Below are 18,353 nucleotides of genomic sequence, written 5' to 3' on the forward strand. Positions count from 1 at the left end.
GAGAGGACAGAGAGAAAGAGAGAGGGAGTGAGAGAGATAGAGAGAGATCTGAGAAAAGGTGCGGGTACCTGGTATTTTATACCGATTATGACATGTTCTTATACTGTCTGGTTATTTGTGGGCTCAATTATTGAGACATAACAGATTCGATTACAAGCTTCACCTTAATCAAAGGAAACTAGAAGGAGACCAGCCTGTAGGTCCCGTGACCAATCTCTGGGAACAAAGGTTTGAAAGTGTTTTTGTGTTCCCTGATGAATACCGCCATTTTGACTTGGGCTGCCCCCTTGAAAATCCCGGGCATTTTCGTGAGGGGTCAACAAAGGTCACACAGGGATAAAAAATCAAATAGTCCCAATCGTGTCAATATGCATAACAAATTACTCGTCTGGTCATGAGGATTCCAAAAATGTATAGTTTGCTATACCTCCAACCTTAAATGAGGGCGCTATGGTCAAAACTATTGAAAGGTCAACACACTTTCGGCTGGTGGTCAAATTCACCAACACATTTAACCTTATCAAATTGCATATCAAATTACTCGTCTGGTCATAAGGTTTCCAAAAATGTATAGTTTGCTATACCTCCGACTTTAAATGAGGGCGCTATGGTCAAAAACGTCAATGCACTTTAGAAATTGACCAACACAGTTAACACTGTCCGATTCTAATGATTTTAGGGTCTAATAATATGTTTTCTGACATGGTAAATTCAACTATACAACCTTCAAAAGTAAAAGTGCTTACCTTGACCATGTACATTCAAAATGGCTGCCGTTTCGTAGACAAACATCTAACAACTTTTTATCCATGGGTTTGGGGGAAATATCAAGGTTATGGCAACCACTTTTGATTTTAAAAGTTGCTTATTTCAATTTGTTATGTCAGAAAACATATTTTAAGCAGATTTATGCACGACGCTACTCGCAAAAACTCAGGAGATTTAGTTCCCTGAGAATGGGTGAGTAATTGATTGAAATATGAGAAGATTAAGTGAATTTAGTCATTAATTTTGTAAAAGCTGTAATAGTCTTCGTCATCTACGGTAATTTTGTTACATTTTGAGACAGGCTAGGAAAAATATTGCTCTTGAAATTGCACTTTGATTTTCATCGTTATGAAGTAGTTTGACTGCGGTTTGCCGTCATTAGGGACTTTTAGATTGACACGACGTGAACGGCTCGGTGTAAAAATGTCAGAGGAAAAAATGTCAGAGGTAAAAATGTCAGAGGAAAAAATGTCAGAGGTAAAAATGTCAGAGGTAAAAGTGTCAGAGGTAAAAATGTCAAAGGAAAAAATGTCAGAGGTAAAAATGTCAGAGGAAAAAATGTCAAAGGTAAAAATGTCAGAGGAAAAAATGTCAGAGGAAAAAATGTCAGAGGTAAAAATGTCAGAGGAAAAAATGTCAGAGGTAAAAATGTCAGAGGTAAAAATGTCAGATGTAAAAATGTCAGAGGAAATAATGTCAGAGGTAAAAATGTCAGAGGAAAAAATGTCAGAGGTAAAAATGTCAGAGATATAAATGATAGAGGTATAAAATAAAAACAAAATCATGTGGCAAGTTTGTTATGGTTACACCCGGGTTATATATTAGGCTTATCGAAAAAGAACAGCGAGGGATATTCTGCAGTCGTTATTTCACCGCTGCTTTATTTTCCACTTTCCCAGTTTAAATTTATTTACCTTTCGGCCCCAAATTGTGACTTTTTGCCCGATTATTGCCGAAGGAAGACGACGGGGGGGGGGGGGGGTATTCTTCTTCTGGGGCACGGTGACCCGGCTGCTCTCCCCTTTCTCTTATATATATATATGCTTTGCTTTATACAAGGGCGTACGCAGGATTTTTTTAAGGGGGGGGGGGTTTAAAATCGGGCCCAATATATTTTGCTCCCGAAAAATTTAAAATCGCGCCGGCCGAAAAGTCGGTCGGTGGGGGGGGGGGGGGGGGGGGGGGGGGGGGGGGGGGGGGGGGGTGGGTAAGCGGACACTTTTTTTTTTTTGGAGTCCAAAAAAAATCGCAACGACTCAGCCAGCCGAAAAGTCGCTCAGTGGGGGGGGGGGGGGGGGGGGGGGGGGGGGGTAAGCGGACACTTTTTTTTTTGGGGGGGGGGGGTCTCGAAATTTGAAAATTTGACATTTTTCTTCGTTGGGGGGGGGGGTAAGGTCACCTTTTTAGGTTAGCCGTGGGTATATATTTTTTTTTTTTTTTTTTTTAAATAATAAAAAAAAGCGGACACTTTTTTTTTTTTTTTGGGGGGGGGGTCTCGAATTTGAAAATTTGACATTTTTCTTCGTTGGGGGGGGGGGGGTAAGGTCACCTTTTTTAGGTTAGCCGTGGGTATATATATATATATATTTTTTTTTTTTTTTTTTTTTTAAATAATAAAAAAAAAAAATTAAAAAAAAAATCTAAAGGGGGGGGGGGGTTTAGGTTTTTTTTAGGGGGGTTTACACACATAAAAATACCAAAGGGGGTGGGTTTGAACCCCCAAACCCCCCCCCCCCTGCGTACGCCCCTGGCTTTATATATCCTTCCGAACAGTGGTCAATGCCTAGGCAGAGCAGGCAGGTAATGACTACTATTATGTAATTTCCAATAAAAGTATATTTCCGACAATTCCCCTTTCTTGTGGGCTTGGTATTTTGATACTCTGAAACAAAGCAGAAAGCCATGTTATCAATGCTAAACCCATCACATTCCCGAAGTGCGCGCGTTGCAATAAAATATTGTCGATTACTATTGCGGTATAAAATAGTCTGGGAGAAAATCAATAAGCAGCTTTGTTACTCGATACAAAGCAGAAAGCCGCCCATGTTACATCAATTAAAGAGAAGGTTGAGTTCTGGGGAAAGGTGAACAATAATTTGTGAGCGTTTGTTATCATTCTTATTATGCAAGTGTGGAAGAACATCAAAGAAAAAAGTTATTCCCTAAAAATCTATTTCAAAGGACTTCATATCCAATATATGACAAGTAACAGCTTTAAAATGAGGCCCGATTTGTATGCCATTATGTTTGTGTAGTCCCATATCAATATCTTTCTGTGTACAGTGCTTGTTACTTTACGAAGACTGGGCCAAAGTTGTTATCATTTTGATGACTCCAAAACCTTGCACTACACACCAATACTTACATGTTTATGCTAGATGATCAACCTTTTCTGATTGCTTCCACACCGTTTCTTTCATGACTACACTCAATGGATACATAATAATACAAATATGGAGGAAACAATATTGGCAAAAGGGAAACAAGAAAGAGGGGTGTACATTGGGTTATATTGAACGGAATAGTTAATGGAGTAAACAACTTTTTTTTTTTTTTAGGGGGGGGGGGGTAGCTTGTTGTTAAGGTTCATCGTTACTATAGGACTGTTGTGCTCTAGTTCAGAATGTTTCTGTGCGAGTTCGTTAGTGGTGACACGACATTTGCTCCTGCGACGATTGCTTCGTCTAAGATGTAGGGTTAGGGTTAGGGTTTTCAATAGGGTTTTATGTTAGGTTTAGGGTTAGGTTTAGGGTAGGGTATAGTGTTGAATCCAGGGTTGAAGTTAGCCATTCGATTAGTGTATGAAATTTACAGCGGAGCAATTGTCGCCGGAGCAAATGTCATGGAATCTCGTTAGTTTGTCAATGCATGCTCCGATTATCATTCAAATAATTGCCTCCAGGATTTTTATATTTCCGGCCCTTTGCGTTCTTCGGATTTAATAAAGATGTCGAGTGAAAGAGTTAAAGATGGAAAGACCACAAATGTGAGAGTTATGTACGTTACGAGGCCGATGGGTATTGCCGGAAAGCTCAACTCTGGAGGTTAATTAAGTTCGCAAAATTAATAAAGTTCCTTTCGACATGGGTGTGTATGGTGCCGGGGATTATTTTGACGCAATGCGTCGTAGTGACACGCCCGTATAAGGGGTCACACGTGTCGGAGGGTTTAAAATGGGGATGAGCTTCTGAATCGAGCCCGCTCCCCCCCCCCCCCCCCCCAACTCGGTGTTATTTAGGGTACGCATATGCTTGTTCCCTCTTTTTGAAAGCACCCCCTATCTGAGGACTGCCATTTCCGAACCCCCTTTCGCGGGCTTTTCGCGGGCTTTTCCTGCCTTGGAGACCCCCCTAAATCATGAGAAATGCTCAATGTACCCCCCTAAATTCGGAATAATTTCTCAGGAGTCCAAAGAGATGAGAGAAAAAAAAAAAAAACAACACCCCCTTTTTAAAGAAATATCCGGGTGAAAAGTTAATACACCCCTTTTCTTTTACAAATCTCGGGCCGGACTTTGTCGCACCAAAAATACCCCTTCTGGCCTTGGCTTTAGATTACCGGACATTTGGTAACATGCATGGGGTCTGTCCGTTCTCGGAGTGGGGGGCCGGGGAATCGAGACGGTCTTTTACTTTTTGGAGCGGGTTTTTAGTTTTCGGAGCGAGTTTTCACTTTTCGGGCGACTTCTTGGTTTTTCTCATTCTTACTCCACTTCCTTTGCCGCCATGAGGTGTTAAAGCTTTAGCAGAGTTCGGGGCGCCCAGCCTATATAACTTTTCGTGATTCCTCGTGATTATATGTAATTATTTGTACTGAATGCACTACTCACTTTAACACTTGACTTTTGTCGAGAACTTTCATTTCTTCGTTTGGACTTTGTTCGTCTCTGGAACGTTACACGGGCTAGGTTGTAGGCTGCCACCGACCAAACCGGTCCGTTTCACACCAACCAATTCAAAATATCAAAAAATGTTAGACATTCATACATTATATGCAAGCCTGATCACACAAAAAAATAAATTTCAAAATCTATTTATCCTCAGGACATGAACGAAATACAACACACAGCCATTAATAAAATGTACATTATGGAAGAAAGGAATATAATAGACTATCCCATGCAGTAGCTGTACGTCTCGACATTCTGTGTGATAAAAGTGCTGAGATATTATGACGGCACTCATTTTTTTTTGCTTGTACCTCTAACATTTTTACCTCTGACATTTTTACCTCTGACATTTTTACCTCTGACATTTTTACCTCTGACATTTTTTCCTCTGACATTTTAACCTCTGACATTTTTACCTCTGACATTTTTTCCTCTGACATTTTTACCTGTGACATTTTTTCCTCTGACATTTTTACCTCTGACATTTTTACCTCTGACATTTTTTCCTCTGACATTTTTTCCTCTGACATTTTTTCCTCTGACATTTTTACCTCTGACATTTTTACCTCTGACATTTTTACCTCTGACATTTTTTCCTCTGACATTTTTTCCTCTGACATTTTTACCTCTGACATTTTTACCTCTGACATTTTTACCTCTGACATTTTTGGCTCTGACATTTTTTCCTCTGACATTTTTACCTGGCACCCACGGCCCAGTCACGCGGCAGTCCACGCTCTCGTCGTCTACTCTCTAACAAAAATCTAGTGAGTACAGACGTCACTCCTCTGGAGAGTGAAAATGTAGTGGAAATAGAGTGAACATTCACTCTTTTCTTCTTAGAGAGCACTCTAAAATCAATTGATTTTCACTCTTAAACAAGTGATCACGGACGTCACTCCCAAGAAAGTGAAAATAGAGTGAAAATTCACTCTTTTTTTTTTTTAAGAGAGTAAGTCCCGATTTCACCCTAGTACTCCAGATAGGGCCCCAGGGGTTCCTGGTTGGTTGGTTGGTTGGTTTTATTTTATATATTATTTTATTTTTATATAATACATACAAGAATACAATTTACAAATAAATACAAATCAAGAATTAAAAACGGCTGGAATGCTCTATTCAGAGCCATTATCAAAATGACTCTGTTCTTCCTAGAGGTCAAGAAATAATTAAACATAAAAAGAAAACACAAAATATCTTTATAAAAACTCCCAAACCCCCTACATCACATTATGAATACCAGTATACGACTGTTACCATCCCTTCCCCCTCCCCATTCACACCAAAAGTTTATACATCAAAATCTAGTATCCATTCATTTAGGCAATGCCGAAATAGATTGAGTGTGTTCAGTCTACGTAAGTTAATCGGTATTAAATTCATTATACAATTTAAATCCGCGATAAAAGAATGTTCATTTACAATAATTAGTTTAAGGTTTGGGCAAGACTAAGTTATCGACAAGCTTTGGAGTTGAATTGAGTTGAAGGTTCGATTCTCAGTTTAGTTTTTTGCCTTTATAAAAAGTGAGGCAAAGCAATAAATAATCTAAAAAAGTCTACTTGCTTGTAACCTCTTTGTAAGCTTATGGAGCTTGTTATGTATGAAAATGAGTTCATACTGGAATGGGCTCGCCATGGTACGAAAAAATAAGACGTAGCCGGGACCGGGGCCTAAATTATATTTCCTACGAAGTATCTTTTGTCGTAGACGCGGAAACTGCGTCCCCCCCCCCCAAAAAAAAAAAAAAAATCTATGAAATCAACTGTATATTCAAGGAGCGTGGCCGTATTGTGGGCGTGGTTACTCGACCGGAAACGCCCACAATACCAGGATTCGTTTGTCATAGCAAGGAGGTCTGTCTCGGCAGAGCAGTTGCGAGATATCCACTTGAAAGTTGAAATTATGAAATTTCAGCCTCAGGAAATCAGAGCCCTCTAAATTCGTCTGAAATTTACAGGTATTATATGTTTTAAATTTATTCACACATGGAATGTTAATGTTATTCGCTATTATTCAGCGGTAACATCAGAGCACAATTTCTTTACATTGCCCCATTTGCTCAAATTGGTGTAGGGGTATATATATATATATATTCTTGGTCATTAGTTTATTGAAAAAAAAAAAATCTGTTCATTGTGTCATAGGTCTAGTCAACATCAATGACTGTACATGCATTTGAGTCGTGGTAATTGTACCAGGGAGGTGTTTCATGGCCTAGTAACTTCATTTAGGTGTTCATAATTTTGCATTATATTATTTGTTGTGAGAAATTTAAGATTATAAGATTAAACAGGAAATTGATTGGTTGATTGATTTTTATTTGTGAAGCTTACAACATACAACAATTAATATACAATTCAATTCAATTCAATTCAATTCAAAAGACTTTATTTCCGTTAAAAAATATACAAATATATACATGTGATAAAGTACAGACAGTTTAAAATATACAAATCATGAGCATTACATTAAATTAATTTAAACAAACTGTGAAAATGAGTAAAAGGAAAAGGGAGCACCTGTAGGAAGCTTATGTTAGCTTGTTGATTCAGGCGTCCAAATGAATAAAATAATTACACAGATATAATAACATAATAATGAGTATTGCGCATGTATTTGTTCTACCCCCCCCCTCCCTCCCTCCCACCCCCCCCCCACCATGCACCTCCCCCCTCCCCCTTCTTTCTCTCTTATAGTAATTTACAAATTATATTTTATTTTAATATAGGTGTTAAACTAAAACAAATTATAGGGATAATAGATATATTTTAAGATTTTTCTTGAATGAGTTTAAGTAAACATATTGAGTGAGAGAGGATGGAAGAGAATTCCATACTATGGGCCCTGTATACCTTACCGATTGTTGCATGTACTGTTTATCAATATTCCAAATGTGTAACTTAACTATTTCGAGTATTATATTTATGAATTTTAGAGTTAGTTTGGAACATAGTGGCAAAAGATGATGGTGCATTACCTTTAATACATTTGAATACAAACACAGCATTTTGATATTTATTTAGGCTATAAATATTGAGGGTATTTAACTTTCTAAATAAAGGTTTAGAATGGGCCAAATAATGAAAGTTTGTACAATATCGTAGACAACGCTTCTGAAGTAAAAAATAAGGGTTTCAACTTAGAATGACTTGTATTTGCCCACACGATGTTACCATATGACAAATAAGAGAGAATGAGTGAATTATAAATCATAAACAATACATTTCCTGGTAAATAATACTTCAGCTTTGACAATAATCCTGTAGTTTTACTAATCTTTGTAGAGATCATGGCAATATGGGATTTCCAAGACAATGTTTCATCTATGAGAATACCTAAAAATTGAATATTTGAGACTTTTTCAATAATTGTTTGATCAATATATGGTGGAACTTGATTTTTCAATTCTTTTTTGTTGCACTGAGCTGTTCTAAAAAGAATACATTTGGTTTTGTCTAAATTAAGCGATAGTTTATTTACCTTTAACCACAGAGATACATTCTTCATGTGTTCATTAAACTGGTCTATCAGTGAGTATAAGTTATTATGGCTTAAGAACAAAGAAGTGTCATCAGCAAATTGTACAAATTTTAAGGAATGAGAGGAGTTGCATATGTCATTTATATATAAAAGAATATACAATATATATACAAGAATAACAGATACAAAAATTAAGTCAAAGGTTTACTCATAACTTGCGTATGATGGAATAAAGCGAGGCTGGTGCTGGAGTACATTAGCGCTATCACATTTGCCACTCCTTGCCCAGGAGAAAATGGGATTACGAAGGTAGTATAATGAAAGCCTTTGGCTTTGTGATAAAATTTGCCATTTTCCCTCACAGTGGCCATATATGGTAGGACTAGGAGTACCAATTGTGCGTGAATGAATTCGATGACCAGGGTAATAATAATATTTGCATGTACATGTTTGTATATTCCATATTATACAACACCTACGTGGATCCTTGTCATTTGATTGGACGATTGTTGGTCACATGATATTCAATAGATGGTATATTGCACGGTCGTGCATTTTTGGTTATATGCGCCGTGCATTTTTGGTTATATGCAGACTGCGTATCTCTCTGCTGCATGTGCGCGCGCTTATCCCTGCGTGTATCTGACGCAAAGGCAATCTGCATGTAATTGAGAAGGCTTGACTCGAACTGTAATTTATCTTTATAAGGAGTAAAGCATAATTTGTTGATTAACGTTCTATTAGGTCTTCTTCGATGTTGTATAAAACAAATAATGAATGTTTTTCATTCGTTTAATAGTGCAAATATTTTCATTCGTTGAAAGATTAACGTTAATTCGTACTCGGCTGACGCCTCGTTGAATAGAATGTTAATCTTTCAACTCATGAACATATTCGCACTATTGAACTCATAACCATTCATTATTTGTATATTATAAGTGCTTTATTAATCCATACTTATTAACAAATACAGATGGTGGAGATCAATATAGTTGTATGAGACCTTCATATCTTTTCTTTCTTTCTTTCTTCTTCTTCTTCTACTTCTTCTACTTCTTCTCTACTTTTGTTTCATATAGTTCAGGGAGATGATTCATACCTGCTTGACATTTTGTCAATGTTATAATTAACCAAAGTATAACTACTGTATACAGGCCTATATACAGGGGGTTCTCATATGCACTGAGGCTTCAAGTGGCAATTAACTTTGCTTACAAATTACAGGCTTTATTTTTTCCTCTGTTAGTTGAATATGTGTATCTATTATTTTTAGACCAATAATTAATTAGGTCTTTTTCATGAAGAGAAAACACAAGTTGACCAAAACAGATCTAATTTTACAAGTCTGTAAAAAGAAATGTGCAGTATTTTGTGGTATAGTGTACCTAATTTGTAGGTATGTAAACGGCCCAGGTAATTATTGTAATTGTAGTGCCTGTTATTATTTGTGTTATTTTCGAAATAAACCTGGAAGTAGAAGGCCTGTTTTTTCAAGCAGTGTTATTTTCCTCTAATAGTAATGAAGACTGATCAGATATGGCACAAATCTAGTTGTAGCAGCAGTATTAGTACATACAACAAAAAAAGAACCAAAAATATTAACTTCACCTTCTGTTCAAGTGTGCCAATACAGTGCAATGACATTCTCTTTTCGTTTTCTATGTTTTTTTCAGAAAAGAGATATTTAAATTTTAAAGACAATGGAAAATGTTAACCTGAATGCGATTGAGGAAGCAGCACAGAGGGTCAAAGGTCATATTCATGTGACACCGGTAATGACCTGTGGAATGCTCAACAACATGGCTCCAGGAAGAAATCTCTTTTTCAAATGTGAGCTACTCCAGAAGACCGGTTCTTTTAAGGCAAGTATATTGCTTTAAAAGTTGTTCAGTTGTTTAATAAAGTATACAAACAGACAAAATATTAGAAAAATGTCAGGAAAACTAAAGGAAATCTTTGGGAAATACATTTGTGCAAGGTGTCTCATCTTCCTGCACACCACTTTATGGAATTTCCATAACGCCTGATCCCGCATATTTATTACCTCTTGGTATAACCATGTGATTCATGTGTTAAGCTTAGAGGAATGAGGAAATTCAGTTGCAAATCGGTCGATGGAAAGTTCAGTCTAGCTTCTGGGTCAGACATCATATCTACACAGTTTTCATGCAGCACGGCCTAGTAGAGATCAGAAAGAATTCAAAGCGGTTCAGGAGAAGGATGGAAGTAATAATATGTACAATAATCCCGGGGAGGGGTACGTAGGGAGGTGGGGGTGATGTCACTGCTTTTAGTAATAAGTTATGCATGATTATCCTTTTATATCCATTCCAACTTGGTTTATGATAATCCTTTGTTGTAAAATGATTTTACCTGTGATAGCAATATACCAACGTAGCCATAACCCCATTCCTTGGTGGTTCCAGGATTTTGTAAGAATGGGGGCACAAAATTCCTTCTCTTTTTTTCTGACAAGCAAACACAGGTCATAAGGTAATCTCTCGAGGAACAAAAATAAAAACAAACAATCTTTGGTTCTTGGGTGCAAATCTGCACTAGTTTGGCTTGGATGGACTAGACCTCCCTGCATGGTCACTGGCAGGTGGTTATCTCATCAAATCAGCTTTCAATTAACGTAAGAAAAAGGGGACTTTAGGGGATCAACGGGTACCGCTTAGGCATTGTTGGCTGTATAGAGGGCACAAGTAGCTACATGTACAAGTAGTGCAGTCCTGCTTCAAAAGACATGCAAATTGATGAATAAAGTGCCGCTTATAGTCGTTGAAAAATTGAAAAATTCTCTTATTTGTTTAAAATGTTTTACTTCAGATTCGTGGTGCTTTGAACGCAGTAACCAAGCTTGTCGAGGGCTTACCTGAGGGACACGAGAAGCCAAAAGTAGTTACTCATAGCTCAGGAAACTTTGGTCAAGCTTTGGCCTATGCTGCCCAGCTCAGGGACCTGGGGGCGTATGTGGTGATGCCGGAGACCGCTCCAAAGTGTAAGGTCAATGCTGTGAAGGGGTATGGAGCTGAAGTCATCACATGTAAACCTACAGAAGAGGTATATCTTATAATGCTGTAGTCTAATTATGATCAGTGACAGATGAGGGGGTGGGGGGGGGGGGGTACGTGGTGACAGGGACATCCCCTCCTTTTTCCAATGCAGTAATTGACTGATGTGGTGTGAAGAAATCTATCATAACAGATATTGATTGTTCTCTTATTGGCTTGGGGGGAGATTAATTTTACAGGGACCTCCATATATCCGTACAAATTTCCATGCATTTTTTTTCTCTTCAGAAGAATTTATTTTTATTTTGCTCTCCCTCCTAATGCAAGTTTTGGTTAAATTCTCTTTTTCAAGTTTTTTTCTCGAATAGAATAACAAGAGATCTTATTTGCCCTCTTTTGCCTCCCCCCCCCCCCATCAAGATTCTGTTGCTGCTTTAGGTTGTGGGTCTGTCTTCACAATCTAGGCTCGATCGATGCATTGTCATTCAGAAAGGACTCTTAAATTAACTTTGCCTGGAAAGTAAGGTTTCAGGTGGACATTTATGTCTGGTTTTTGTTGTTATTGTTGTTTTAGTCGAGAAGAACAACAGGTGAGGAAGTCCAGAGGAGAACAGGTGCTCATTTCTTTTCACCATCACAGACATATGACGTCATAGCAGGGCAAGGTACCATCGGTCTAGAGCTACTTGATCAGGTCAGTCGAACATATCTCACTTCAATCCAAGGCTGGATTGAGTCCAGGGGGGGGGGGGGGCGGGGTACTCAGATTTGGTTTGGACGGGGGTGTGCAGCTCAAGCCTCAAAACCCCTACCCATTTTTATGGGTCATTTTGGGGGATCCTTTCTTGAAGTAAAGACCATTTTTCACAAAGTTTGCCATGCAGTCACCCCCAAATTTTTTTTAAAATTTAAACAAAAAACAGACCCATTTTTAGGAATATTTTGTGAAAAAGTGACCTATTAGAGCGGCACACCCCTCTATGTCTTAATATGTGAGTACCCCTCCCCCCCCCCCAATTAAATATTCAATTAAAAGCCAATTTTTAAAAATATTTTTTGATGGCAGGAGAATGAAATAAATGAAATATACACACATTTTGTAAGCTTCAGATTTGGAAAGAGCTCAGATTTAGTTTATCATATACCTGGTACATGTTTACATACAAGGTCTTACATACAGTGTTTATGAATACTTGATTTATGTTTTCTAAAATGGATTTCTTGTTGTTCTCAGATACCAGATCTGGATGCTGTCATTGTACCAGTGGGAGGAGGAGGAATGATTTCTGGTATTGCAACTGCCTTGAAGGTATGTCGATCATCATGGAAAAATAAGTTTTATTATGTTTTTTTAGAAAGAAAGTAGAAACATCAGACAGTTTTGATCAGTAATACGTCCCTTGATCTCTTCAAAAACATCTAAAAAACATACTTCTACATTTATTCTCAATTTGATATTATTATTATTTTTTTTTTTTTTGTATGTACATGTATTGTGCAATTACAAACAATAGCCAGTTCAGGTATCAGCTGGTCAGACGAGGGCCCTGTTTCATAAAACTTATTATCAATAACAAATGCTAAATTTCTATGGCAAATTTGCCATCAGCCAATCGAATGCCACGATTTCAGTAGCTTATAACAGATATGGTGACTTGTTATTGATAACAAGTTTTATGAAACAGGGCCTGCAGCAGTCCCTGCAGTGAGAGCCCAAATAGGCTAATCAAATGGGTTCACTGCTGCTCAGATGATGGTATCTATAAAAAAAAAAAAAAAGTAACTAGACACTTGAAACATATGTTACATGAACGATTTGTGGAACACACAAGGTAATGGTGTTTACCTGGGTGTGTATCAGACACACCATGAAAAATAATACGTCAGAATATTGAAGCCCAATACCAGTATAAAGGCCCTGTTTTCATCCAGTTCAAATTAAAGGTCATCTGTTTGCAAGGTGTCCCTGTATTTGGGAAGTCTAGGTCGCAATGACTATATATATTATGTTCTTCACTTTTGAGATGTGCCCATCTTTGCCTCTATCGCATGATAGCATGTAGAAAAGGACATGTCATTGATTCAGAACCAGTGTAGTTCTTGTTGAATATTTTATGTGTAACAAAATGCTGTCGCCAAACTTGGTACAGGTTCATCCAAGTTCAGTCACGTCAAACCCATTCTTCGATCGTCAACTGAACCATTTGGTCCCGGATTCACTACAAAACACTCCTTCTCACCTTCAAATGCATCCACGGTTTTACTCTTCCCTACCTATCTGAACTCTATCAGGCAGTCATATCACTCCCTCCGCTCCTCCCAAGGCATCATGCCGAACCATTCATCACCCAAGATGATACCCACACTACAGAGCACAACTACTTCATCCAAACTTTGGAATAACCTGCCCAGATTCCTTCTCAACCAGCAGCCTCTCGATACCTTTCATTTTACAACATTTGAGCACTGCATTATTACAGACAAAGCTCGTTCGGTGAACTATGTTGCTGTGTACCGTCCACCACCATCCAGCACGAATGGTCTGAAAACATCTACGTTCCTCGAAGAATTTGACAGCTTCATCGATGACATGAATCAGACTCCTGGGAAGCTACTGCTTTTAGGTGATTTGAATGTCCATTATGACTGTCCCGAGAGACCTGATGTCGCACGCGTTGTAGATACGCTGAAATCCGCAGGACTCAAGCAGTACATATCAAAGCCAACTCATCGACACGGCCATACATTGGATGTAGTGATTGCGAGGGAAGATGAGAATCTTCTCTGTTCCATACGTACAGATCCGAGCCTCATGTCCGACCATGTAGCCGTGAGCTGCATGATCCGTGGTGAAAGACCATCTACAGATGAACGGCCACAGGAATATCGCAAATTCAGCAACATTGATCACACGTTGTTTGCCGATGATCTTGCCAGTTTCCTTGACATTCAACCCTTGGCGGAGGATGTAAACAGTTGCGTGCTCAATCTTGACAGAGACATGGAGCGTGTCCTGGATATCCATGCGCCTGTATGTCTCCGCACCACGCAAGTTCGTCACAGGCCAAAGTGGTACAACGAAGAAGTTGATGCTGCAAGACGTGAACGCAGAAGACAGGAGCGGAAATGGCGTAAATCCCTTAAAGTCAATCCCGATAGCGATCGATCGGCCTACTGTGAAGCTAAAGCTGCTGCAGCTGAAGCTCTGTCAAGGGCTAAACGGTTCTACTACAATGACCTGTTTTCTGAAAGTACTCCAAAGGACATGTATAGAGAACTGAAGCATCTTCTGAATAAGAGTAAACGATTTCTCCCAGATGCTGATTCATCAGTTGAGCTTGCCTCTACATTCTGCACATTCTTCAGTGAGAAGATCAGAGACTTGCGGAGATGTATAGATGACTTAAACGTTGACGAATTGGACAATCCAAATGGTATGGCAATCTCAGCCCCTTCATTCGTGGAGTTCCAGTTGGTCACATCAGAGGAGGTTCAGAGGCTGATCAAACGCTCACCCAACAAGACATGTCCTTTGGATCCTCTTCCAACGTGGCTCCTGAAGCGTCACCTTCCTGTTTTGCTGCCAAAGCTGACGCATATCATCAACGCATCGTTGGCATCAGGCGATTTTCCATCATCTCTAGGTGTTGCATCTGTGACACCAGTCTTGAAGAAGCCAGGACTTGACAAAGAAAGAATGAAAAACTACAGGCCCATTTCGAACATAAGGTTTGTAGCCAAGCTTATGGAAAGAGTCGTCTCATCACAGTTAGCCAACTACTTGGAAGACAACAGCCTTGGTGATCCTAAACAGTCTGCATATAGGAAAAATCACAGTACTGAGACTGCATTGGTGAGTCTTCAGAATGATATCCTATGTGCTCTGGATGATCGGAAATGCGTCATTCTACTGTCGCTAGATATGTCATCTGCATTTGACACTCTTGACCACACGATCTTGCTGACAAGGCTTCGGGATGAATATGGTGTCTCTGGCACAGCACTGCACTGGTTTAGATCATACCTGAGCAACCGACTATCACATGTGCGAATCAGAGGAGTGAAATCACTAGACACCAGGTTGGAGTTCGGTGTCCCGCAAGGATCGGTGATGGGCCCGCTGCTCTTTACGCTCTACTCGAAACCTGTATCTGATATCCTTTACAGTCATGGCATAGGCTATCATGTATACGCCGACGATATACAGGTGTATATACAATGCGACCCTTCTAGCCAGGACTCTGTTGATCATGCTGCATGCAGACTACGGGATGCAATGAGAGATGTCTACAGGTGGATGACATCCAACAAATTGAAACTTAATCAAGACAAAACTGAGTTAGTAGTCTTTGCTTCGAAAGTCCATCAACGATTGCTCCAGAACTTCACTCTAACTCTTCATGATGGGACTGTGATTAAACCGTCAAAGAAGCTGCGTATTCTTGGCGTCGTCTTTGACAACCTCATGCTGCCAGATGTTCACGTCTCAAATGTAGTCAGGACTGTCAAATATCATATCCGGAACTTATGCAGGATTAGAAAATATCTTGACGAAAGTACCACTCATGCTGCAGTCCGTGCCTTAGTTTTATCTCGTCTTGATTACTGTAACAGTTTGTTGAGTGGCACAACAGCAAAGAACATTCACCGTCTTCAGCTTCTCCAGAACCAGTCTGCACGCCTCATCTTCAAACAACCAAAGAGCACACACACCACGCCCTTGTTGAACTCTCTGCATTGGCTTCCTATTCAACAGCGAGTGCTCTTCAAGACCTCCACCCTTGTCTTTAAGTCGTTACACTATCTCTCTCCCTCATATCTTACTGATCTCGTTCATGTTAGGCACTCCAGTTACAACCTAAGATCCAACACTCGTACAGTTTTAGATACCCCAAGGTGTCGAACCAATGCTGGTAAGCGGGCATTCATAGCCACTGCTCCAAAATCATGGAACAATCTCCCCAATTTTGTACAAACTGCTGATTCTCTAATGACTTTCAAAAAACACCTCAAAACACACTTGTTTAACTAATGCCCGCTTACCAGCACTTGTTCTTGCTCTTCTATTACCTGTCTTACCCTTTATTTTGTTCATTCCTATATTGTTACATACATGTCTGTTGTTAAGCATCTTTCTATTTTGTTAATTGTTCATTGTATATGTTAATTAAGCGCTTTGTATCTACTTGTAGAAAAGGCGCTATACAAATGTTCATTATTATTATTATTATTATTATTACCTTAAAAAAAAGTCTCCAAAATCACCTCTTCTGTTAAATTGCAAAGTGCAATTGGCCAATATTGATAATGCTTTATATAAATAAATTATTACAGTCAAACCTGCTTCAGTGACCACCTGTCTACAAAGACCACCTGTCTACAGAGACCACATTTTGTTTTTCCCTTGAAAATGGTTTCTCATTGAAACATGTACTAAAGGAACCTGTCTACAAAGACCACCTGTCTACAAAGACCACTTTTTGTGTTTCCCTTGGGTGGCCGTCGCTATAGACAGGTTTGACTGTATTATCATTATTATCTTTATTATTGACAGAGCAAGAATCCAGCAATCAAAGTCTATGCAGCTGAACCAGAAAATGCAGATGACTGTTTCCAATCATTCCAAGCAAAGAAACTCATCCCTCTACCGCCGGGTCCTGTGCATACGGTAGCTGATGGTTTGAGAGTTTCCATCGGAGAGTCCACTTGGCCAATCATTGAGAAGCATGTTGATGATGTCATCACAGTCACAGAAAATGAGATTAAGGTGGGTCCTGATTGTGTTTTGATGTTCAGGATTCATGTAGCACAGGGGATAGACTCGTACTTTCTGAATATGGTACAATATTTGTAAGGGTGTAAACTTGTGTATAAAAACATAGTGATCCAACATTTCTTTTATATATTCTGTCCATGGCTTGTAATAGAGTGCACAAATGGATAGAAACCTTCAAATTCCTACTTGTACCCAATGTTGACTATTGGACATAAATGTGTCATTTTGACAGCAACTCTACGTGTGCCAATAGTATTTTTTTCAAATTTTTATAATATCACATTACACTGTGTATGATTTAATATAATGTCGTAGCATAGAAATGTAGTACCGGTAGTCATGATTTAGTTATAATTGAACATAAGAATATGAAATAAATGCAGAATACTCCAACAAACGGCCCTGACCCTATAACCCTGACCCCAAAGTCCTGAAAGTGCCCTGACCCTTATCCTAATACATTGTATGATACTATTCTTTTATATGTCCTTTATGTGATGTTTACAACATGTATAACGCTGTATTTGTTAATCATTGTGATGCATTTTACCTTGTAAATGACCATGCAATTCAGCTTCGGCTGCAAGAACGTCATTTTGAATAAACCCTTATTGAATTGAATTGAATTGAATAAAACGTTGTGTGGTATCCTGCAGTTAAGCCTGAAAAGTATTTCCAAATATTTTCAAAATATATTGCACTTTTCTCTTTTCCATTCTACCTTTTATTCAGGATGCAACTCGTCATATATGGCAGCTGATGAAGCTCTTCATCGAGCCGTCTGCTGGGGTGGGCATCGCTGCAGCTCTCAGTCAAAAGTTCTCTCTCAAGTCTCAGGATTTAAAGAATGTTGCTGTAATCCTATGCGGTGGCAATGTGGACATAGACTCGGTTAAACATTGGTTATGACTTATGAGAACTACAATGCCTCGTGGGCTGAGAGAAATTCAGGAAAATGATAGTGGAATTAATCAGAATTAACATTGGAAACATGTTTAATTCTCATGCAGGGAAGAATGGAACATGATTTTATGATCAAGGAAAGTCCTGAAAATGAGGGCAGCTGTTTATTTCCATGGTGAGGTTGTCTCAAGAATCCTTTGTGGAATGAAGGCAACATAAGAGAAGCGTTATGAAATTTGGATCACAATGAAGGAGTTTGCAAGAATCTTAAGTCAATTTAAAGGAGACTTAAACAGAATTAAAAAGAAGAAGAAGAAGAGTGCAGGGTCTAAGAGGTACAGCAAAGAGGACTTTGGGCACAAAGAACCTCCTACCATGCTGCTCGTGTTGTTCTTCGAGCTAGGAGACAGGATCATGCATCACCCCACTTAGACAACTTCATTGGCTACCGGTCGAAAAAAGAATAATATACAAAACCGCACTGTTTGTTTACAAATGTACACATAATGTTGCACCTGAA

General features: G+C 38.9%; 1 protein-coding gene across 1 annotated transcript; it reads left to right on the forward strand.

The window, feature by feature from the left end:
* The first annotated feature begins 6,482 nt into the window (after positions 1-6,482).
* Positions 6,483-18,353, forward strand: LOC586391 (serine racemase). The gene is made up of 7 exons (XM_003725895.3): positions 6,483-6,617; positions 9,814-10,002; positions 10,970-11,203; positions 11,729-11,848; positions 12,389-12,463; positions 16,709-16,921; positions 17,663-18,353. Exons 2-7 carry the CDS (start codon positions 9,841-9,843, stop codon positions 17,837-17,839), a joined length of 981 nt encoding a protein of 326 aa, XP_003725943.2. The 5' UTR covers positions 6,483-6,617; positions 9,814-9,840; the 3' UTR covers positions 17,840-18,353.

This window comes from Strongylocentrotus purpuratus, unplaced genomic scaffold, assembly GCF_000002235.5.
Source record: "Strongylocentrotus purpuratus isolate Spur 01 unplaced genomic scaffold, Spur_5.0 spur5_scaffold_2, whole genome shotgun sequence".
NCBI lineage: Eukaryota > Metazoa > Echinodermata > Echinoidea > Camarodonta > Strongylocentrotidae > Strongylocentrotus > Strongylocentrotus purpuratus.